This window comes from Aspergillus nidulans, chromosome VII, assembly GCF_000011425.1.
Source record: "Aspergillus nidulans FGSC A4 chromosome VII".
Lineage (NCBI taxonomy): Eukaryota > Fungi > Ascomycota > Eurotiomycetes > Eurotiales > Aspergillaceae > Aspergillus > Aspergillus nidulans.
Genome location: NC_066263.1, coordinates 1302288 through 1324501, shown reverse-complemented (window position 1 = coordinate 1324501; position 22214 = coordinate 1302288). Strand labels below are relative to the sequence as shown.

The 22214-nt window shown below is 51.2% G+C and overlaps 7 protein-coding genes across 7 annotated transcripts, besides 1 other annotated feature; 4 read left to right on the top strand and 3 right to left on the bottom strand.

The window, feature by feature from the left end:
- Positions 1–22214: part of a sequence feature (contig 1.26 403..389371(1)) that runs on past both edges of the window.
- Positions 383–2101, bottom strand: ANIA_01619 (protein mcdA; the record flags this gene model as incomplete). The annotated part of the gene is made up of 4 exons (XM_654131.2): positions 1602–2101; positions 1408–1545; positions 572–1350; positions 383–518 (listed from the first exon to the last, which is right to left on the bottom strand). The coding sequence occupies exons 1-4, from the start codon at positions 2052–2054 to the stop codon at positions 383–385; spliced, it is 1506 nt and encodes a 501-aa protein (XP_659223.1). The 5' UTR covers positions 2055–2101.
- On the top strand, positions 3926–4456 carry ANIA_01618 (uncharacterized protein; the record flags this gene model as incomplete). The annotated part of the gene is made up of 3 exons (XM_654130.1): positions 3926–3982; positions 4048–4206; positions 4280–4456. The coding sequence occupies 3 exons, from the start codon at positions 3926–3928 to the stop codon at positions 4454–4456; spliced, it is 393 nt and encodes a 130-aa protein (XP_659222.1).
- On the bottom strand, positions 5881–6544 carry ANIA_01617 (uncharacterized protein; the record flags this gene model as incomplete). The annotated part of the gene is made up of 2 exons (XM_654129.1): positions 5881–6129; positions 6431–6544. The coding sequence occupies 2 exons, from the start codon at positions 6542–6544 to the stop codon at positions 5881–5883; spliced, it is 363 nt and encodes a 120-aa protein (XP_659221.1).
- On the bottom strand, positions 7251–8832 carry ANIA_01616 (aldo/keto reductase). Its single transcript, XM_654128.2, has 4 exons — positions 8667–8832; positions 8503–8589; positions 8366–8446; positions 7251–8300 (listed from the first exon to the last, which is right to left on the bottom strand). The coding sequence occupies exons 1-4, from the start codon at positions 8789–8791 to the stop codon at positions 7379–7381; spliced, it is 1215 nt and encodes a 404-aa protein (XP_659220.1). The 5' UTR covers positions 8792–8832; the 3' UTR covers positions 7251–7378.
- ANIA_01615 (uncharacterized protein) lies at positions 11733–14724 on the top strand (the record flags this gene model as incomplete). Its single annotated transcript, XM_654127.1, has 8 exons — positions 11733–13021; positions 13081–13135; positions 13217–13313; positions 13579–13626; positions 14021–14249; positions 14305–14325; positions 14493–14611; positions 14672–14724. 8 exons carry the CDS (start codon positions 11733–11735, stop codon positions 14722–14724), a joined length of 1911 nt encoding a protein of 636 aa, XP_659219.1.
- On the top strand, positions 18008–19410 carry ANIA_01614 (class I SAM-dependent methyltransferase; the record flags this gene model as incomplete). Its single annotated transcript, XM_654126.2, has 1 exon — positions 18008–19410. One exon carries the CDS (start codon positions 18008–18010, stop codon positions 19169–19171), a length of 1164 nt encoding a protein of 387 aa, XP_659218.1. The 3' UTR covers positions 19172–19410.
- On the top strand, positions 20111–21384 carry ANIA_01613 (uncharacterized protein; the record flags this gene model as incomplete). Its single annotated transcript, XM_654125.1, has 5 exons — positions 20111–20397; positions 20461–20594; positions 20690–21058; positions 21089–21265; positions 21341–21384. 5 exons carry the CDS (start codon positions 20111–20113, stop codon positions 21382–21384), a joined length of 1011 nt encoding a protein of 336 aa, XP_659217.1.

Genomic DNA, 22214 nt, shown 5'->3' with positions numbered 1-22214 from the left:
AAAGACCGAGACGGGTCGGCCCTTGATGGTAAATCATGAGTCGAGAATCAGTGGAGTTTGGGATGAGCTTAACACCGCATGCTATCCCTCCTTCTTTGATATATAAGATGATGCCCACCGCACGTGCTCGATGTTGCCCTAGAAAGGTCCTGACAGACCCCCCCCCTTGAATGACGCATTATCGAATCGCGCAAATTGAGAAAATTGGCCAAAACACTCAAATCACTTTCAACTATAAAGTTAGCAGCGGGAGCCTCCCTCTGAGCACGTTTTTTGGCAGAATACGGATTACTAAAACGGTCTGAGCCAGGTCCTGGGAAAAGCGAGGCCGTTGTGTACAGTGGCCGATACATAGCTGGAGATGGATTCGTTCTGAGCAATCTCACGAAAAGGAGAATCGGTTTATCTTATCCTGCTCCTCGAGTCTCCATATTCTCTGAATCGCATCCTTGAACGCATTCAGATCCTTCACACGTCCATACTCCGCCAGCGCCAAAGCCTTTGACTCGATCTCCTCCCTGCCAAATGTTAGGAACCCTCGCCTCAAAAGGTAGTATAAGAGGCTACGTACCTTGTCAACGTCCACCCGGGATCCCCCTTCACAACGTCCACTGTCCTACTCAACGTCCTCCCGTCCTTCGTCTGCACCACAACACGCCCCAGCCATTTCTCCGGAAACGCAGCGTCGATCTCCTCGTCAAGTACCATTTTCACCCGGCCCTGCAGCTCCCGAAGTTCAGGATCTTTCAGCGCCTCCTCCGTAAAATCAGTCAATCCCGCCGTGCCTTTCTTCGCCGCGACTGCCAACACGAAACCCATACTGAATTTACTCTGGTGCACCGTCTTTCCCTCCCCGCTAAGTCCAAGCACGTCCAGCGCCGCTTTATACGTGTATGCTGTGACGGATTCGATATCGGTATATTTGACGTTCTCGTCGTGCATGAGCGCAATCAGTGCATCGGCGCTCGGATGTGTGTGGCGACAAGAAGCGTGCCATTTGAAGCTGCTCTCTAACACAGACCATTTCCGTCCGAGATCCCTGTCGATTGCTTCAGGGGTGGTGGTTAGATTCCCCAGTGTAGCGCCCATTCCTCTTTCGCCCTCGAGGATATCGGATGTCCCTAGAAGTCCGGACGCGGAAGTGTAGGCGGAGAATACACCGGCCGCACAGGCTTGCGCGGTATGTACTTGTTTTGAATGCGTTGCATCAAGGAGGAACTGCCAGAGCCCGGCTGCTTGGGTTCCAGCGGTGCCGATGGAGGAGAGAAATTGATCGCTGTCCAGACGGAGGAGGTAGGCGGTTGTTGCAGCGGCGCCCAGCACGCCTGTTGTCGCTGTTGTGTGGAATTTCTAGCACTCAGTTGTTAATGGCGAAGGAACTGAAAGGAAGATAAGGCGTATACGTACCTCGTAGTGGGCTTTGCCGAGGTACTCACCTGCCCGACAGGCGAATTCGTATCCCACCACACAGGCAGTGATGAAGTCCCTACCAGTGGCGCCGACATCCTGCGCTACGGCTAGTGCGGTGGGATAGATGATCGTCGCCTGGGCTCCGCGATCAATATACATTCAAGTATCTACTCAGCCAGAAGGTAACCCACCGGGTGCATCATACTACTATTATGTAAATCATCCTGCTCAACAACGTGCGCCGCGCCCCCGTTCACCAGCGCCGCAAAGGCCGGGGTTGTCTTGACATCCGGAAAGCCGATAAGCTCGCACTTTCCATCGGCTGGGCCCATTATCTTGGAGTACTCGAGCATGGATTTTACGGCGATGTGCTCGCGACCTGCGACGGCGCAGGCTAAAGTATCCACGAAAAAGTCTTTTGTGCGGGCAATGACGGCGGGTGGTAGGTCGGTGAACTGCAAGGCGCTTGCCCAGTCTACCAGGGCGCGCGTGCGAGTTGCTGAAGGCTGGGAGGACATGGCACGTTTTCGAGTGCTGTTATGTTGATTGATGAGGAAGGATGCAGGGCGAAGAATAGGATTTTGCGAGGAGAGCTTTGTCATGACTCGGCGGCCTGGAGTTCGGGCGAATTGCGCGGCGAGCATTCTTTTGCTGTTCCTGCACAGCAGTAGTACAGAAAACGCAGTTCAACGCTGATAGCAAGCACTTTTCCTCTTCACCGAAGACGATGGAGGAAATCTAAGAGTAGGCCACTATCCCCGCAGCGGGAAAGCAACCGCGGTTATTCGGAATGCGGGGTAAGAAACACTCTAAGAAGGCTATATACCACTTTATGCTCCCATCACCTCCGAGATCGGCAGGAGTCACGTTCAATATATGCCCTACTCGAACGCGTCTTCAGCGGCGAACCCTGTGCCTTGCTTTAAAGATAGCATGTCTTGCAATTTCGATCTGCGTTGTGAGGTCAACACTTTCGACTATACCGTCACGCCATACCATCAACGGCTCCAGCTCCTCTTAGGGTCAACTACCACCCCTTGCCCAGTTTTCGCGCAAATCGCCGGTATCACTAGCGATTGAGTTTCCAGGGTCAAGTGTGTGTGTGTGTGTGTTGCTCACTGGAATGTTTCAGAAGCTGGTCTCGCTCGTTCATCTCTTCGTTACTCCCGGTTTGGTTCTTGAGAGGGAAAGTGGAATTCTGAGAAAAGCTTATGGATAAGCTGGATGCTAAATGTCGTATTCAGTGGTCAAAATATATAGATATACTTGCTTAATTCGGAATTGGCTTGCTCGAGTCGTGTCAGAGGTGTCAGAGTTGAGCTACGCTTCAGCTGAGCTTCCTGAATGGATGCTGGCCGAGTCTGGACAAATCAGGCTTCCAATAGACTAAGAGGCGGTTTGCGTGATGGCGTGTCTGGAGAGTTGCCCTTTCAAGATAATTGTTTCAAGGCGGAGACTTCTGGGTCCAGCAAAAGGGCTAAACAAACATCCTTTCTTTCTCACCGTCCTTGAACAACTGATGAAGCCACCTCTGACCGTCTCTCCTGCGTCGACGTATCTGAGCTGCCTGCTGTTCTAGGCTTCTTGTTCTGTATTAGAATCGGTGATATCCAGACGACTCGAAGGGCACCCGAGCCCTGGGTGGACAGAAATTGCATCCAGCGAGCGGCCCTGGCTTCTCTTCGGTTTCATGTATAGAATAAAACCTTCTGAAGTAGGGGTAGCTGCTGACCGTATGACTCTGCCTGACATGCTTTCGTCGTGCTTAGCCAGTGAAGAATACTGTGCTCAATCCAGCAAGTCGCCCTAGAATCGGTGCTTTTGAAGTGAGACCATTACAAGGCGCCTTCTCAACTAAATCAGAGTGTTTTAGTTTGGGGTACTTTCGTTGCTTTCAATCGTAATTATTATTTGGTATGTTCTTACCAATTCACTGCTTCCTCTACTTGTGTCATGAGGTAGCCTAAACGGAAATGCGGCCAGTTAACGAGGCTGACCTTCCTTTGCAAAACTGACAGAGAGCACTCTCTTTGAAGACTAGCCCCATTGATCTATGGCAAATCTTTCGTGCTCTTGCTCAACTATTCTGGGAGCCAATCTGGTTGGTCCGCGCCCAAGGCCCACTCTTGCTGTTAAGGAAACATAGGGAGCCTTCTTTATGTTTAACTTGAGTAGCCGTCCTATCCCGTAACTTGATAAGAAGCGACTCGACTCAAGATTGCGCTGGGGAATCTGCTGGGTGTGGGCGAAATCTGCATGGCAGACTCACCGTGAGTGATTAACACAGGGTGCACCCGACGAGCTTATAATAGCACATTCCAAGGAAGTGAATTTCTTAACGCAATCTTTTTGAGGGCATGACTGTGTCACTTGTCTAGAGTCTCACCTCATACCCTCCCCTCTCCATCTCTATTTGTTCAGGAAGTTTTTCCTCTAAATTATCCTCCTCGCACTAACCACTTCAACACCCATCCGCCTCGCCCGTCATTCTCACATTAGTCTCAGACAAAACAACATGTTTAGTCCCTTGACTCTGGCCATCCTGGCAATCTGCATCGCAGTGTCTTCCTCTGTACGCTCTCTACAACTTCCCGGCATACTAATTGGGACCGAATCCCTAACTACTGCCTCCCACAGCTCACCGTCGGCTGCTACCCGGAAGACTACCAGATCGTACAGAATGACCTCTTCGACGGCCTCTATTCCCTCAAAAATGACCAGATCAGCAACCTTCAGCCCGGTACCTGCGAGCGCGTTGTCTGCAACAGCAATGCCGCCGTTTACTGGTGCAACGACGTACGTTCCCACACTGTTGTTCTCTTATTCTGGCAGATCAGAAAAGTTGACCCTGGTATACTTATCTGTGCAGAATGAAGATAGACATGCGGAGGTCAAATCCAAGCAGGTCGGGGATGCTGCGTGGAAAATCATCCATGATTGTGGAATAAGCGCCCATACCCTTATCTACGCCGCTGGCGTGGTGGTTTACCCGACCAAGATTAGAGTAGTGGTGATTAAGGATGATGAGTGTTTGGACCAACACTAGCTTATTGTAATGGGCTCTGGCAGTGCTGTATTTGTTGTTAGGTGGAAGATCTGATTGTGATTTTAGCACTATTTATGGCTTTAAGTTGATTCGAATCTAACGATTGCAACATACTGGTATGGCCCGGTCTAAACACAATGTGGAGTCTTGTCGTCGCACCCCTTCCCAGCAGCTTCACGAACTCACAGTATCAACTTTTTAACTTCCTTGTTTAGGTAGCGCCATGCCGTTGATCCGCCCACGGTAATAACGTCTTTTGTGGTGAAGTAGACAATCACACATTCCGAAGACAAGGAGCTCTGCGTGGTGTGGGAGGCTGAGTAGCAGACGCGTGTTGATAGGGAGCTTCAGCGCGCAAGCAGGACTATGGATACCAAGTTTAAAGGTCTGGGCGGTGATTATTTTCTCGTATACCTCTACCAAGACTACGTGCTCCGTCTTTTCTATATCGCCATCTTCGGAGTAAAAGCTCAAAGGTTATGAGTAACTCAGGTTAACCCTGCATTTGGCCTCTATCGCTAAATGCCGATGACGGCAAAAAGAGGCACTTTCCCTGCGTAGGCTCGTGCAATGGTGACTGGGCCAACGCTGTAGGGTAAACAGGTGATGGGTTTCATTTTGTGAGGGATGGAAATTAGAATCATGGATTGAATGAAGTAGCAACTATGGGTGATGCAATGGTAATACCTTGGCAAATTTGGAAAAAAAAAAAAAAAAGAAAAAGAAAAAGGGGGTTCACGTATATGAGACTCCAGCATAGAGAAGTGAATAATGTGTGAAGTATAGAACAACATCCTATCAGCGACCACTTAGTCGCTAGATGCCCTGGACCTGCAAACCATTATACTTTAGCTCTTCAGCGAGTTCTTCTAGTACTATCTAAAAAGATACACAATTGGTCATAGACTCCGAACCCAATCGCTCTGCACGCCCTCCAAAGATGTGCACGGGATGAATGATGCACGTTTATGCCAGGCCTCAGCATCGAAGAACTCTCATGAGCTTCGTACTCTGCCGCTGACGCCCCCTCCCCATATAGTCGTTTACTGCTTTGGCCGGATCGCCTTCGGTTTCTCAACCCAGTCAAAGTTGCCCAATTGCTTTATCATCCAGCAATCGCCCGGCTGGTCTGCGCCCCTCGACTTAGACCCATCAAACAAGGTCCCACTGAGGAAAGAATGAAGAATCCAAAGTCGAACTCGTACACAGACTCAATCTTTGCAATCTCCTTGTCGGTCAGCGTGACGAAGTTCCCGCAATGCTGTCCTTAATATGCGACACTTTCCTGGCATCGACAATAGGAAACACATAAGGCGCCTTGTCCATGACATATCCCAAGGCAACATGGAGAAGGTCAACCTTTTTTCTCTTCGCGATCTTCTCAAGGGCCCGCGAGACATCTTTGTCACGTTGCGAGGTCGCAATTAAATTCCGCCCCTCGTTGTGTTTTTCACGCTCCGGAAACCCTCTTCTGTCTGGAAGCGGCCTTGGTTAAGGACTCCATAAGGGCAGAGACCCATTCCTTCCTCTCGGCACATGGGGATGATATCGCGCTCAAAGTCGCGCATCGTCGCATTCCACATCCCCTGGTACACCACGAATTGCCGCGGTCCTTTCTGCCTCGCGTACTCGTTCGCCTTGGAGACAACCCAGGCTGGGGTATCCGATATGCCCTACAAAGCCTTGCCCGAGCTGACAATATCATTCAAGGCGTGCATGAGCTCCGGTATACTCGTCGAATAATCCCACCAGTGAACGTAATAGAGGTCCACATAGTTCGTCCTCAACCGCTTCAATGACGCCTCTAACGCCAACTTCATCGACTTGACATTGTTACCCCCATATTTCACTGCAATTTGAGTGCTGCGTCTGCCATGGTGACGAGTATTTCGCCGCCAGCACGATCTCGTCCCGGTTCTGACGGGCTTTTATCCACTCGCCAAGCCATTCCTCCGACTGGCCTTGTCAGTAGACGATGGCCGTATCGATGAAGTTCCCGCCTTTGCTGTAGAAGGCGTCGAGCATACCGAATGCGTCGTCTTTTTTGCAGTGCCCGTACGTCCCACTATTCGCGGTGCCGAAGGTCATGGCGCCCAGGCAAATGGGGGAAACGCGAATGGCGGCAGGAGGCGCCAGCTAGCGGTGCCGCGCGAGGAGGAGTTGGGGGGTGGGTGAAGAGTGAAAGACTTCTTTTCATTCAAACAGCCTTATTTCTATGAGGGTTATCGGTGAATATAGGATAATGATTGCTGAGACCACAATCTAGATTTATATAGCCGGTCTGGTACCGTATGATCACGAATACGAGTATCTCTGGGCAGTCGAATGCCACCGATGACACCTCTGTCGGCGTTCAGCGGAGATAAAACCTCAGATATGAAGCTGACGCTTTAATGTGGCTAGGGGACCCATCTTTCAACGTTTCATGGTGGGGAGCTTGGATGGGCTCCCGTAGGCCGACAGGTGAAACTTTGCGAATGACTGGATGCTCTTGTCTCAGATGCACTGATTTGGACGTCCCTGTGACTGCAGTCTAGGTGCCTTGTATAGGTTGCATCTCCAGATACATAATTCTACGGTAAGCAATATCTCAACCAGGCGTGAAATTTGTAAGATGTATATAGACACTGTGGAAGCCAATGGCTCAAGGAGTATAATCAACTTAAAAGCACAAGAGAGCGAGAAAATCCTCTCAGATACAAGTGACATCACTACTTAGTTTATATGTAGCTGGTACCGGAAGCCAGCACATAAACTGGAATGGATCGATAGATCTATACCTCGACGCCGAGTGATGATAAATTGGCATTGCTAGAACTCAAGTCACCAATAATAATACTTATTTCCAGCAGCTACAATTGATCTGGACATTCTACTTGAAGCCTCTCGGCAAGCAGCCCAACACAGACATAGCACTCTTACCTATCTCTCAGCCTCGCGGTGCCTCACAGGCCCTGGCTGTGGCGGCGCATCAATAAGCGCAGAAGCCTTCGTAAGCCAAACATCCGCAGCCGTATTCCTGCCTGTGAACTCCCTGAAGATGAAACTCATCGGGAATCCGACATCAAACTCAGTGGCGCCGTCAATCTCATCCATGTCAGCGTCAGAAAGTGAAATGCTCAACGCCTCGATGTTGGCCTTCAAGTGCTCGATCTTGCGCTGGCCAACGATGGGGAAGACGTTGGGCGTTTTGTGCATGACATATGCGAGGGCCTGGCATGGGCACTGGTCAGTGATCGAATACAGATATGGGTACTGGCAAGGGTGGCTCACGATAGCATGCAAAGTGGTCTTCTTCCTCTCCGCAATCTTTTCCAGCGCGTCTGAGATCCTGATATCGCTCTCGCTCATCTCCGCCCCGCGGTTACTCCCACCGCTGCTCGCAGCCTTCCGGGCCTCTGCGCTCTTAAACTTGCCGCCACCAAGCGGCGCCCACGGCGCAATCCCCATCCCCTGATCGCGGCACATGGGGACAATCTCTCTCTCCATATCGCGGTAGGCGGCGTTCCACTTCCCCTGGTAGACCGAGAAAGGCTTGAGGCCGTGCGCGCGCGCATAGTCGTTCGCTTTGACGACGACCCATGCGGGTGTATCACTCACACCAAGGTAGAGCACTTTTCCGGCAGTTACCAGGCTATTGAGCCCGTGCATGACTTCTTCCACGCTCGTTGTAAAGTCCCACCAGTGCAGGTAGAGGATGTCGATGTAGTCTGTCTGAAGCTTGCGGAGGGAGTTGTCGACGGAGACGCGCATGGACTTGAAGCTGTTGCCAACGAAGTTGGATTGAAGAGGCTCGGTCGCTCGGTGAGAGGTGCGGAACCCGGTTGTATATTTTGTTGCAATGCTGAACGAAAATCAGTGAGATAGAGCATCAGGGAGACCACTGGGAGAAAATGGTGTTGGACATACACCATCTGATCACGGTTACCGCGCTTCTTCAGCCACTCGCCGATCCACTTCTCACTTTCTTCTTGCTGGTAGTTGTTTGCACTATTCACTGGTTAGTTTGATCGAGGATTTTTCTTCGAAAGAGGGATAGAACCTACGTGTCGATAAAGTTCCCGCCAGCTTCGTAAAAGGCATCAAGGAGAGCAAAAGTCTGCTCCTTGTTACATTCACCCATGTATTCTTTCCTGTAATGCAATACAGTAAGCTTCTTGCATTCATTTTCGCCAATAATAAACTGCTCAATGCATAGAGGGCGGGATACCAGGCATCACCGAAGTTCATGGCCCCCAGACACAGCGGCGACACTTTGACGCCAGCCGAGGGGGAGAGGACTCGGTGGTAGCCAAGGAGGGTTGGCGGTTTCGGAGCTGGAGGGAACATGGACATTTTGAGGAGAAAATGTTATATAGTAGATTTCAGGCTAAGCACAATTGACAATAATCAATCCTTATTACTCTACGGGGGGCATTGCTCGTTTTTATAATGACGACGGGGTGGGCCCGGGACGGACGATGGCTACCGAGGTATGGTACACCACAGAGCAACGCTAAGAGTATAGTGAGATGATGAGAACTCGAAACCACCGCAAGTTGATGACCGATCTCCATCACCTTGGTGGCGGAAGGGTAGAGGGCCCACTGTAGCTCCGGCCACTGAAAAATGTAGAACAATTACTATACCGAAGGACTCGCCAAGGGAGCGATCGTCAGTGGCAGACCATGCGGGGGTAATGGCTATCGTAAAGGCATTGGTCAATTGCACTAAACTGCTTACTGTGGATACAAGAACCGGAGTTGAGATCGGAGTTTATTCCTACGGACATAAGAGGCCTGCGATCTGAAAGTCATCATGATGTAACTGTACTTATATAATAGAGACAGTCTATCACTGTCTATACAAAAAATGCATACGCTCTAGCCAGAATTATAACCATTTGCCCCATCAAATAGCTCAGCATACAGCTATTCGTTGTTGTGACATGCCTTTTCCACACATGTATCAATATCAACCCTCTCCTGGGGCAACGGGGACCGCCGTCCCTAAACTGCGAGCGCGGTGACAGAGACCCCATACACACCTTACACCATCTGCAAGCGCGATATCTGTGTTTAGGATGCTTCCTAAAGACCACAATGCCTCGTAGCCCTCCCGAGGGATGGCGCGCTTCGCGCCCCATGGCACCGTCCTTATCAATAACAATAGGCATCTGCAATTTGCGCGGATCAGAATATTCAACACCACTGTCTCCCAGGGACACCGCGCGGGGAGATTTATTTAGTGTATGATTCCTTGATCATCAGCATTCTTCAAGCATCAATCATGCGTCCTAGGTACCAAGAACGTAGTACTGACGGTATCCGGTATAATAAGTTCTGTATGCACGACCATTGCATCTCCTTCCAACCCAACTCAAGTCACAATTCCTTGTCAAGAAGCGGTCTGATACTTCCTGATCACCGACGTTGAAGCCCTCGCCTGGGTACGGATTTTAAACTCTACATCGATGCGCGTCGTGACCGAATAGCGCACGCCAAAGGCAGGGCGTTAGCGGCATGTTAAGATTGCCAGTATGGTCTGAATGCTGAAGGAGTAGATGTCAGTCGCGGTGAGACATGGGGATCAACGAAACCGCTACGTGTCCATTATCAGGAGGGTGGTGGGGGATATGGCTCTGGTCCTGGAACAGGGACGTCCGACAACTTTGAAGTTGGGTAATCCGCTCTCGACAACCGGCTCGCATAGTGTATACGGGACGGAGATGGTCAAGGTGCTCTTTCTTCATCTTAAAAATTCATTCAGCTCGAGCTGTAGGCAAGGTAAGCCCCGGAAGACGTCAATCATTCTTAACTTATTCCTCCATTCTCACCAGCCGTCCGGACGGAATTCCCACCGCGGTCAACCCTTATCTTTCTGTCGACTACGTCAGCATATATTTGCTTCATGGTATACATGGGTCGTAGTCTAACCAGACAATATGTAACTCTGACACTCTTCCATCAAATAAAGCATGCACACAATTATATGCGGCGAAAGTGCTGTCTACTTGCCTAATGTTCATCTCCAAGGCTCCTCCGGGCTTCGTTTTGCTGCATGGGTTCTTGCACCCTTGCTACTCCCTGCAGACACGCAGGATTGATTGTGGAGAGACGCGGAATATGACCGGCGCGGTGCAGGGCTAGGTCTCCATAAGTACTTGACAGGGGAATGAGGAGGAAGCTGATAGTTTCAGACATTTCCTGGCCCAGAAGGTTCTGGCATGGGAGAAAATTCCATATCTGAGGCCCCTAAGGACTTCAGAAATAACAAGTACGCAGTAAACGTAAGAAATAAGGAGCCACACGTGGGGGCATCGAAGTGATGCTTCCATAGACTTCTGCTTCTTCTGCGTCTCGTGAATTAAAGAGCGTCATCACCTTTACGCTGTTGATTCGCGATTGGTTCGGTATACCTCGATGGAGCGATCAGGAACTGTCATTTATTGATGGATGTTACGCCCCGTTGCGGGTCGATAGGCTTGAAGAGGCTGAGGAGTTCGGCGATGGAAGATCCGGAGCAACCATAATCTGTTCGCATCAAGAGAGAACTCATCAACGCATATCTTCTGATTGACATGACACAAGGACAGGTGTCCGTCGCCAACTGGCAAGCCCCGCTTTACAAAAGTCCAGTAGTGAGTCATCTGAGGAGTTGGTGGCGTCAAGGCGATCGAGGGCCACCAATTGAGATATCATGCAGGCCTGCACGGTGCGTGTGGTTGGATCTGACCAGTTGACTGCGCCGCTATATGCTACTTCTCGACTGGGCGGATCTAATCTCGCCTCTGGATCTTGGCTGTCTATCATCGTCCGGTGCTTGCATAGAGGGATCTACCGGAGAACGTGCAGCAAGGCTATATCCATTTTTCGTTACATATCCAAGATATGTACCCGTAGTGTCCCATCAACCCTGCCTTTGCAGCCTCGCCCATGCTGCATCAAACATCCTGACGGCCATCTCATTGAGGCAGCAAAAGCAAAGGCGTCCATTGATCTATTCCTACCCTTTAATACCGGTGTCATATTACAAGAAGGCTTTCAATAGGAGCACGAATATGCTCTATAACTTCCTGCAATATGGCTTGCTCACTCTTTCATGAAAGTCAGGCGAGACGCGATTTGACGAGGCTGCATGACAGTCAAAATGCCCGATTGTCAAGAGACAGCCCATCCCAGGGCCGGCATATAAAGCAATGACAACAGGAGTCGAGTTTGATGTGATCCAGTCTTCCATAAGCGCAACGACTACCATCTCATACAATCAACAAACCCTCAGGGTCAATATCAATAACATGTCATCCACACTGTCTACTCCGTCATTGTCTCAGTTTCCGACGCCGAACCAAACCCCCAGGCTTCCCACTCCCCCGAACTCGCCAGAGGAAACGCATCCCCATATCATGAGTGCGGAAGAGAACGAAATTCTTGCGCAAGAGTCTACGCGGCTGACTGAATCTGGCGATGATTTCGCTCCAACGATCACCTCACTCCTGAACGAATATACCGACAGAATGAAGCAAATACAGAGGCGGAGACTAGCTGAACAGAAAGGAGAACATGAGATACTTTATGCAAAACTTAGAAGACAAAAAGACTCAGCGCTGTCTGGTCTGAAGCAGGCGCAAGATCTTACCACCAGATACAAGCAGGAACTTGACGCAAAAGTCATTGAAGAGGAGCAGCTCACTGAGAAGATGAAAACCCTAGAGAAGCTGCTTGCTGAGACAGCCACGCAACTTTCAGACACTACGAAGGCGTATGCTGAGAAAGAGGAAATATGGAATTCTGTCATGGGTCCCCTGGCGAGGTTAGAGAACGACAACAACGAAATCCGGGAGCAGCTGGGAGAAATAAAACAGCAGCTAGAGGGGACCAATGCTTCAATTGCCGAGGAAAGAGCTATCAGTGACAGAAACCTCTCAGAACTCGCTTCTGTGAGAGACAAACTAGCTGAGGAAAAAGTCCAGCGAGCCGCCGTCGAACGCAGGTTGAACGAGCAAGACGATAGAGTGAGACTGCTCAGCAACAGAATTATATACTTGAAGGCGAGCAAATTGCAGCTTCGCTCCGAGTTGAACCAGGCTAGAAGAGAAGCTGAACAAGTGAATCGGCTGCGTTCCGCAAACGAAGAGCTCGGAGCCAGGTGTGAAACACTGACAAGAGACGTTTCCGACCTCAGAGACGTCCGACATCACCACGAAGACGAAATCAGGAGAATGAAGCAGCAGCAGGATACAATGACTGGCGCGATCCACCACTTGACCAGCGAGGTGCAAGTGGAGCAAAAACGAAGTGAGCAACTGCAGTCAAGTGTATCGGATCTGGAACAGAAACGCGACGGGCTCAATAATCAGCTTCAACATCTCCAGGGAGAGTATAATGATCTCACAGGTGCCCTCGCAAACGCCCATGAAGCGGCTCGACGTGCGGAGATTTGCATGCAGTGGGTGGTCATTGCTCATCGAGCTCGTTGTCGCTCACTGAAGGCCGAAGTAGCAGAGCTCAAGTCAAGTCGGCTGCCCAAGGTTGAAGCAAAGCGGAGCTTAGCAAACATCAGACGTGGAAACTCTCCGGCCAGGTTGTGAGTCTTGACAGATTCTCCTTATGCACTGACGGTAGTAGCTGATCTAAATTCAACAGGGGCGTGGTTGAGAGGCCTCCAGTGACCATTCGCAAACCTCGTTGGAAAAATCAGGTTTGATCCCTAGCTTGAATTTTGCAGTTGACATCCCAGGAGGTAGGTCCTTCAGGCATTATTGTTTACCATGCACTCTAGACTGTTAACTCAATCACTACCAGTGCCGCTGCCTATCTGTTTTGGCTTTGCAAAACCACTGGCTTACGCAGTGCCTTATACGCATTGACAACTAGTTGTGTGTGTGTTGTACATATTTTTGCGTGTTGTGTTTTTCATGTTGGTTTCCAGTGTGTCTTCCAGGTGTATTTGTACCAGATCGCCGGGCACTGTTCTATCCAGTTTTGCTTACATTTAATCTTGCAAGCTCCTCATGTGCACTTGGTTGAACTCAAGAGCGCTACGTTTTAGCTTGAAGAAGTAGAATATTGCCCTTATGCTCAAACGTACCAGCTTCATTGTTTTATATAAGACTACCGCTCTTTGTGCTGGTATGGGAAAAGGTAATCACGAGGAGATCAAGGCTAGGTGCCAGCCAGGGATGATCCAGAGTAAGTATCCAGTCTCATTTGGAAGTTGAATGTTATATGTTTCTAATTCAGATAGGATCTTATTTGCCATCTGCTCCACAATCGGCTCTCGACGCGATGTTGCTCGCTGGCAGATACGCTCATCGAGAATATCGACTGCGCACCCCTGTCGAGAATACAAATTGAATACAACCTTGAAGTATTGAAGCTGTGGCCTAGTTCGTCCAGTTTTTTGTGGTCATCCCTGCTTTACCAGGTAGGTGGTATTCTCACCCACACTTACCTGGAACTCAGCTTTTTTTCACTGAGCTCGCTTGAACACCAGCGACGGGGCTCTTCACCTCTAACGCGTTATCCCCATGGTTTAGCTACAGCTGAGTAGACGAGACGCCCTGTTTTGCACACCGTGTTGTAGTATACCAGCTGTATCCTAACAGCAAGATAGGAGCAACCCAGCTGAAAAAACGGCTCGCCAATGTTGGATTGCCAAAAGACCACGATTATTCTCGGCCTACTTCTGAAGTCACAGATACTAAAGTATTAGTAGAAGTCCATGAGGATCGGGCACAAGAGCAAGCCCAACAGCCTGCCGCTATTCCGTCCCAATTCCAGCCGGAGCACAACAACATCTGCAAAGCTACAGGGTGCCGATCAAGACTCCTCACTGACCTATAGAACATGTCTTGCTTGTGATTTTAGCCGAATTTTGACCGTCAGGCAGTGAGTTATGTAAGATATGTGCACAGTAAGGTTGTTAAACACAGTTCCTTGAATTCCGACCTAGCCTACCTCTGACATCGTCCTTCAAAACGCAGCAATGAAAAGCCCCGAGAAAGTATCCAAACAGAATGTGTTGTCTATAACAAACGGAACGTCGTAACTGATAGTCCAAGAAGAATCCAAGAAAGAGTAGCACAAAAGGACGACTTAGGAATCCCGTCTGCAGTTCTCCCCGCTCACGGTCCATCACAGTCTTGCAGTCTGGGTATTCGCGTCGGTCGCAGACGTGAGTCATTCACCCTTAACAGCTAGCTGGTTCTGGTTGATGCTACTGAGGTTGAAACAGCCAGCTACTATCTCCGTACATTTGGGCAGAAGCCGGATCGCGGTGTACTATGAAAAGACTAACTACATGGGCTCTTCTGATTACTAAGAGAGCATGCGTTCAAGACGACAAGCATTGCATACCATATTCCGTTTAGCGGATGGAAAGTATTGATGACCACTAAGTCCCCTTCAATAGCGCTGCGCCTATGTTGGATCCTAAGTAGGTACTTTCCGTATGCACGCTTGTAGCTTCTTTCGACTTTTCTGGGTCTCTGTTTACGAACACTTTCTATCATATCAACTATTTGCCTCGCTGCACGAAATAATATATTCACTGAAGCTCATTATGTAGACGCTTCTGTAGTTGGAAGCATCGGATGGAAGCATCTGAGGCATGGGAGCCTCTGAGGAACTGAAGCAATCGAAACTGGTTCAGCGGACTATCTGAATCCAGTTGCGTACGGCAAACGGGTAATAAAGGCCAGTAAGAACTAAGTATTGACGAGATCAGACAACAGCTGCCAGTCTCATTCTCTGATTGCCTGGCTAATACTGATACACAGCCCTGATTTCCTGGTCCCCCACTCGAATCTCCCTTTTCCACACTCTTTCGATTGAGCTTGCAGCGAAGAACTGGGAGATAAAACTCAAACTCGAAGTCACAGTGTAAGCTCGTGTTATGGGGCTGAGTCGGCGGTGCGTTTCATGGCTACACCGTCTTTGCTTTTCCTGTCTTTGCAAAACGTCTCTGGGTCCAGACGAGGCCTGATTCAACTATGTTGCCCGCGTTACCTCGCCATCAGACCACTGCGAGCTGCCCTCTCAAGCCACTCTAGGCAGATGACATACCGTTTCATTGGCCTACGGTATGCTCAGGTGTGCCAAGCTAGGTAATACCATTCCCCAGCTGAGGACCAATGCCCGCTGTCAGCAGTGTCTGGTCTCTGGCAGTAAGGATTCGGGCTTGGGTCGGCTTGCATCTTTGCCGTAGAGACTTGCTCGTACCTACTCCCGGAGGGTTGCCTATACTTGTCCCTTGGGATCAGCGCAATACCACCAGCAATAGACACGTTCCTGCTAGCACATTATGGGTACGAGCAGCAAAGGGACCCTAAATTCCCAAACAGCTCCCTATCTACCTATGGAATACGGTAGCCTATCTAACGGTCCTAGAGCCCGTTTCCGTCCCTCGACTCTTGCGCGTTTCAGTACTTCAGACTAAACGCGAAGCCGGGCCCATGATTGGCGACCAGATTTGCCACTCGCCCTATCCTAAGCGAAAGCTAGCGTCCGACATTGCTCCCGGAACCCTGCTGCCTGGCTAGTGGACCCAGAGTGGTTCTTGTTTCTGTATGGAGGCCACCGTGACAAGCGCCCGAAGAAGTCAATGCTTAAATATAAGCTTAATTGCATGTAGTGGGCGACCGGGTGCTCTGTCCAGGTTGAGGTATTTGTATACTCCTAGTCTGGAAGTGTATAGCAGCCCGAGTGGATGCAGACACAAACGGGAAATAAAAAATCAAAAATTAAAATCACGTGGATGTCAAGGGTTACATAGAGGATCGAAGAGTGACGGGCAAAGCATGAATAGAATCCAACGATAGTGGAAAGTGCGTTGATGAACATGAACAGTGACCAAGGCCTTGAGACCCGGCGGGACGCCATCGCTCCGCGCGGAACCGCAGCAAACCTGCATTGACTAATATTTGATTTACGGGAGACGGAATGATCTTCCCCGGTTACTCCAAGGCTACTCCAAGTGATATGCACTCGGCTCCTGTAGGATGAATGCGCGTCTTTCACCGTCATAAGGAACCCGTCGGTCTTCGCAGTGAGGCGGTACGCGCCGCCAACTGGTCTCGCATGACGTGCGAGTCTGCGACGAGGGCCCGGCGAGCACCCGGCGTGGCCCCATGCCAGAACTGGTGAAGACAGCGAGGTGGCTGCAGCACTCAAGACAGCTGCCATCCGGGGGAGGATTTGTGGAGCAAGGCGGGATAAATATTCAGGCCCTCTCAGCTCAGACCAGTTCAAACCAGCTCAGAGAGAGGGAAAGAAAGTCGGTAGAAGACGAAAATATACTCAGAGTACTGTGTACGCACTACATCGTCGTACTTACCTCCTACATATCCCAGCATGAGCCTGGAGCTTCTAATACGAAAACGATCGACAGTGGGTACCCTAGGGCACAACTCACCATTGGCTGTCCATCACAGAGTCCCATGACGCAATGGGCTCTGCACTCGGCCTTCTATGTTGAGCGGCAGCTCCAATCCAGGGCCAGACGGGCCTCGACGGCACAAGATATCGGCGAGCTTTGCTCGCCAAACGGTCACGCGCCGTTGGATGGAAGAGAGACGGAACTATGGCAAAAGAAGGCCGTCCATCAGACGGATATGCGGCAAGCTAAATCAGCGAGACGCAGTCGAGGAATCGGGACGAGGCGGCAGCAGGCGGAGAGAGCTTCCTGATCAGGGCCCAGCAACAAATTAATAATACACGAGATTGTCCGTGCGAAGGATCCTTCTCAGGATCCATTAGGAAGAATGGTGAGCGGGGAACGGAATGAGAGAATGGTAGAAATGGAGCAGTGGCCATGGCTATAACGGGCAACGCTAGGGAGAATTCCAGCCAATGACGGAACTCAACCAGTCCAGATATTGCTGATCAAGCATTTAGACGCCAAGTCCGGGTGGGGTAGGAAAGGATTGGCAGGCCGACGGAGTATACTTCCAGGTGTACCTCTGTATACTTTCGATCTATAGCCAGGCCGCAGAGGGACGGGAGGGAGGCCACTCTTATGGGTGGTGGTAGGAAAGAGCAGAGACTGCGTGAAAACGATATTCAGCCGCATGCAATGAGTCGAGACAGCATAGGCAGGATGATTGACTCATCACTGGCACAGTGCTCGCGCAGGGCTGGCGCGCCTTCCGACAGTTCCGGCAGTGTCCAGATCTGGTCCCATACGTAACCCACTCATGCCACCCCTGCTAACTGCCAGAACGGCAGGTCATCTGTCGACTCCCTATATTTCGGCCCGCGCGGTTCCTCGAGATGGCCCAGACGGAACGACGACAAAAAAAAAAAGGAAAAAAAAGCCGGTAAAGTCGCTCACTAAGCCGTCCTATAAATCCGGGCCTGTCCGGCCCCCCTCGTCCCCGGATGGTATCTCCGCTGTGATGCTTAATGATAGACTCTAGTCACATTCATAGACTCTAGTCTCACTCATAGACTCAAGTCTCACTCATTAGACCCAAGTCTTCACTCATTGTTAGCGCCTCCAGCTCTCCAGCTCTCCAGCTCAAGCTGTCAATCTCCTCAGTTCTTCTCCGCACCGCTCAGTATCTAGCCAAACATGACCACTCTGGCATCGCACCGGTCTGGCCGCAGCTCCGAGAGCTCGGTGGACGTCGTCGCAGCCGAGAAGGAGAAGCTATCGACCGTCCAGCTGTCGCAAGCGAACCTCGACGCCTTACCCGATCTGCGCAACTCGGCGTCACCGAAACGGTGGAAGACCTTCTGGAAATCGTTCCGGTACCTGCAGCACCTGACGTCGAAACAGGTCGACGACTTCATGGCCTCATATATCATCTATAACCTGGACTGGTCGGACGAGAAGCAGATGGTCGAGACGCTGGGCGAAGACTACCAGCGCAAAGTGGGCGACTGCCTGCAGGCGTACTATGGAGTGCTCAACCATCTCTGCGCGCTCGGTGACGTGGAGAAGATGTACATCCCGCCATTCATGAGCAGCAAGGCCACCGTCCGCGAGAACCAGCTGCTGTACGAGGAGTCAATAGCGCACGATATCGGGCTCAAGCCGGGCGACCGCGTGCTGGATCTGGGATGCGGCCGTGGCCGCGTCGCCGCGCACATGTCGCAGTACTCGGGCGCGCAGGTGACGGGGCTCAATATCGACCCTAACCAGGTCGCTCAGGCCCGCTCATTTAATACGCGGCTCGGGTTCGAGTCGAATTCGTTCATTGTCCAGGATTTCAACAGCTTGCCGCTCCCGTTCGCCGACGACAGCTTTGATGCTTTCTATCAGATTCAGGCGCTCAGTCTGTGCAAAGACCTGCCGGCGCTCTTCCGCGAGATCTACCGCGTCGTCAAGCCGGGCGCGCGCATCTCTCTCCTCGACTGGGTCAGCTTGCCCGACTATGACCCATCCAATGCCGAGCACGCCGAGCTCATGCGCCGCGTCAAGCCGTTGATCGGCGCCGTCGGCACGCCAACCCCGGAGATCTTGGAGAATGCGCTAATGGAGGCCGGGTTTACGGTCCTGAGGTCAGACAACGCGAGCGTGGGCGGCCTGCAGGCGCCATTGATCGACAAGGTCGACCTGTACTTCCGATCGATGCGCCAGCTCATTCTGGGCCTAGTCAAGGCGCATATGCTTCCGCGCCACTTCAAGACTTTGATCAACCGATTGTGTCTGGACGGCCAGGCGTTCGTCAAGATGGACAAGATGCGGCTCGTCACGACGAGCTACCGCATCATCGCTCAGAAGCAGGCGTGATCTCGGTCCACCGGCTGGTGGATTGTCCGTCTCGAACTCGTTGGATGGTTTTCGTATCGCACGTATGCATGCACGGTATCTTACCTTCTCTCGTTGGCGTTAAGGGGGCAAAAAGGTTGTTTTCTGCACATATCAGTGGCTGCACAATTTCTGGAGCTGTTCCGATCATGGAGTTTTCTCATTGGCATTTTTCTTTTCTTTTTTTTCCCGTTAAATTGTTCAGGATACCCGGTTGGAGTGGGATGTCCAGTTCTGTTGATAGAGCCTGTATAGACTAATTAATTGGCGGTTTGAACAACACAAGCAGTAGAAGCAGGAAGACATCACTTATCTGCCCACGATCAGTGACCCGGCCACGAGGTAGTCCCTCCTTGCCCTCCACTAGAGTGGGCGAGCTTGGGCAGCGAGCTGTCCAGGGGCCAGCTGCAGCTGCAGCTCCACTGTTCCTGGATGATTTGATCGCAGCCATCCATTTACCCACGTTGCCAGCCCCCGCCCTAACCGCGTCCAGCCCTGTTCTGATGCCGGCCAATGCGTGGTATCTGCCAAGTATCACGCTGAATTAACGGAACCATATCATACCTGAACCGCTTAAGCTGTTTCCGATCCAGCCCTTTCACACCATGCGTTCCTGTTTTTCGATGGCCGATTCCCAGCAGCTGCTAGCGACTCATGCCAGCTACTGCGCTTACATCCAGGTCCAGGCTCAGGCTCCAGGTCCCAAGGTGATGAGGCTACTTAGGCACTCGGTGCCACTCCTTGTCTCTGTCCAGCATTTCTCTTCTGGTTCCCATGACATGTCAGTCTTGCTGCCGATCCAAGCCGTGATCCGCAGATCGTCATTCTGTCGCTTCTATTCGACTTCCATCCACCTGCCTCTTCAAGATCAGTTTAAACCACCAGCACCCTTGTCGAGCTCTCCTCGGTCTCTTCCCAACCATGATCCCATATTCTCACGAACATCTCCAAGACCGGCCGTTTCCAGCCTCTGCCAGACGCGAAAGCACTGCGACCGTTTCTTCCACCCCCTCGACCGCGACCTCGTCCCGCTCGTCCGTCTCCGGCTCCCTCTGCTTCGTCTCTGAACCGCCCTTCTCGCCCTCTCTAAGCCCGTCTTTGTTTCCTTCGCCATCGACCTCAGCGTCTGTGTCGCTCGCATCCCGGCCGCGAGAGGGCTCCCTCAATGACGAGGTCGCACGATTACCGCTCAACCCCGCGGTGACGGTGTATGTCCACCTCAACCCGAGAGCAATGTGGCGGGATAAGATGGCTGACTATGCGACTGTTAGGTCCTTCGTCAGGAGCAGCAGACTCTTCAAGCTCCGGTATACATTCATCAATATCCGGAAGGATTTCGCCGGCGCTTTGAAATGCCTCGAACTAGGCGGCGCAGTTGGGCAGCAGACTGCCTTTCTACATAGCTGTACGAGATCACCCTCCCCTTCACCCTTTCTTCCTTCTTCATTTTCAACACCAATATCAGCGTCTCGGGAATCCAACCAACTAATGCGTTACCAGTTAATACAACCCGTCTTCCCGTACCCCACCTCGAACATCCGATCACCTCCTCAGAGCCCTACACCCCGTCCTCACTCCGCATCTCCTTCCTGGACGAGCAGACCGTCCAAACCGGCGCGACCGTCTTTGCAACCCAACTCTCCTACACATTCGAATCCTGGCTGGACTGTCTACAGTTTCAAGAACTCATTCTCGCCTCGCGAATCGTCTTTATCGCAGGTATCGCCGAGGCGAAATCCAAAGGTCGTGGCGAGGAGTGTATATCGCAGAATCTGCGGATCCTAAGGCAGGACCATACGGGAAAACTGGTGATGCTCTTCTTTGCCAATTCGCAGAGGAAAGAGAGGAAGCGATACGTTTCCATCCCACGTAGGTTCCACCTGCCCTACAGATTTACAGTGAATCACATTCATTATGGACTGCGCGCTGACTACAGTCGATGGCACCTAGTGAGCTGTATAGAGAGCGTCATGCCAGGCAAAAACTCACGGCGACCGGTGGTGCTCCAGCTCCAGCCAAACTTTGACCATCTGGCACAGATGAGGACGCTGCAGATCTCGTTTCTGGATAGCGACGGTAAGTCTTCACCGTCTTTTCCTCCTCTAGCTCTCCTCTGCCCCAGAGAGGCTGACATGCGCAATGGCCGAACAGATAAAAAAGCGTTCTGTGAATTTCTCGCAGCCAATAATCGATGAGTGGGCTGGCTTGTCTGCTCCGTTTTTGACCTCCGTTTATGATCTCGTGTTCCGATTTCGCAGGGCTTGCATGTTTCCGACTTGTTAGATTGCATTGAGATACCAGGGCGTTTCCTTGTTTCGGTTTGATAGCCACTTTTGGTTTGGTTGGTGGCCGGCTTATTATCACTCCTACCGAGTTTACTGTGTATACACTTATTTTCTAACTCATAATGACATGCTGGAACATGGCATTTTCTTTTTCTTCAAGATCTGCGGTCAAACTACGTAAACCTACACCTTGCAGAAATTTCATGGGATTTAGCAAAGCAAGCAGACAAGACACCTATGACGATCACAAGCCCACCCGGTAGCATAGAATGCAGCGACAGTGATTGTCCTCCCGCGCCATTACGTCGCATTACGAAGAACAATCAACATTATCTGACACAGCCAATGTGCCAGTTCTGCCGCCACCAATAAAGAAGCCCCCTGTTGACATGTCAGACACTCACGAGGTGACGAGGTCGAACGGCCAACGTCTCTCAGGGCTCGGCCTGGGCACGTGGGGGCGAGAATTGGTTCCTAGGGCTTGTTTGGTCTCCACTACCAAGAGTCCCATCCCGGGAGCTACTTTAGCCTGCATTGGGACGGCTCCAATCATGCTTGTCAGAGGATCACGGGCTTCATCACCTTAGTAGTAGCCTTTGATTATAGATCTTGATTGAGGGACAGGTACCCCCACTCGATAGTATGTTCACGTTCTCCGAACTCAACTGGTTTGGTCTCCACAGCGTGCATGGGACTGGATGTCCCGCCACGCAGGGCAGAATGGGCACGAGCTCGAGCTC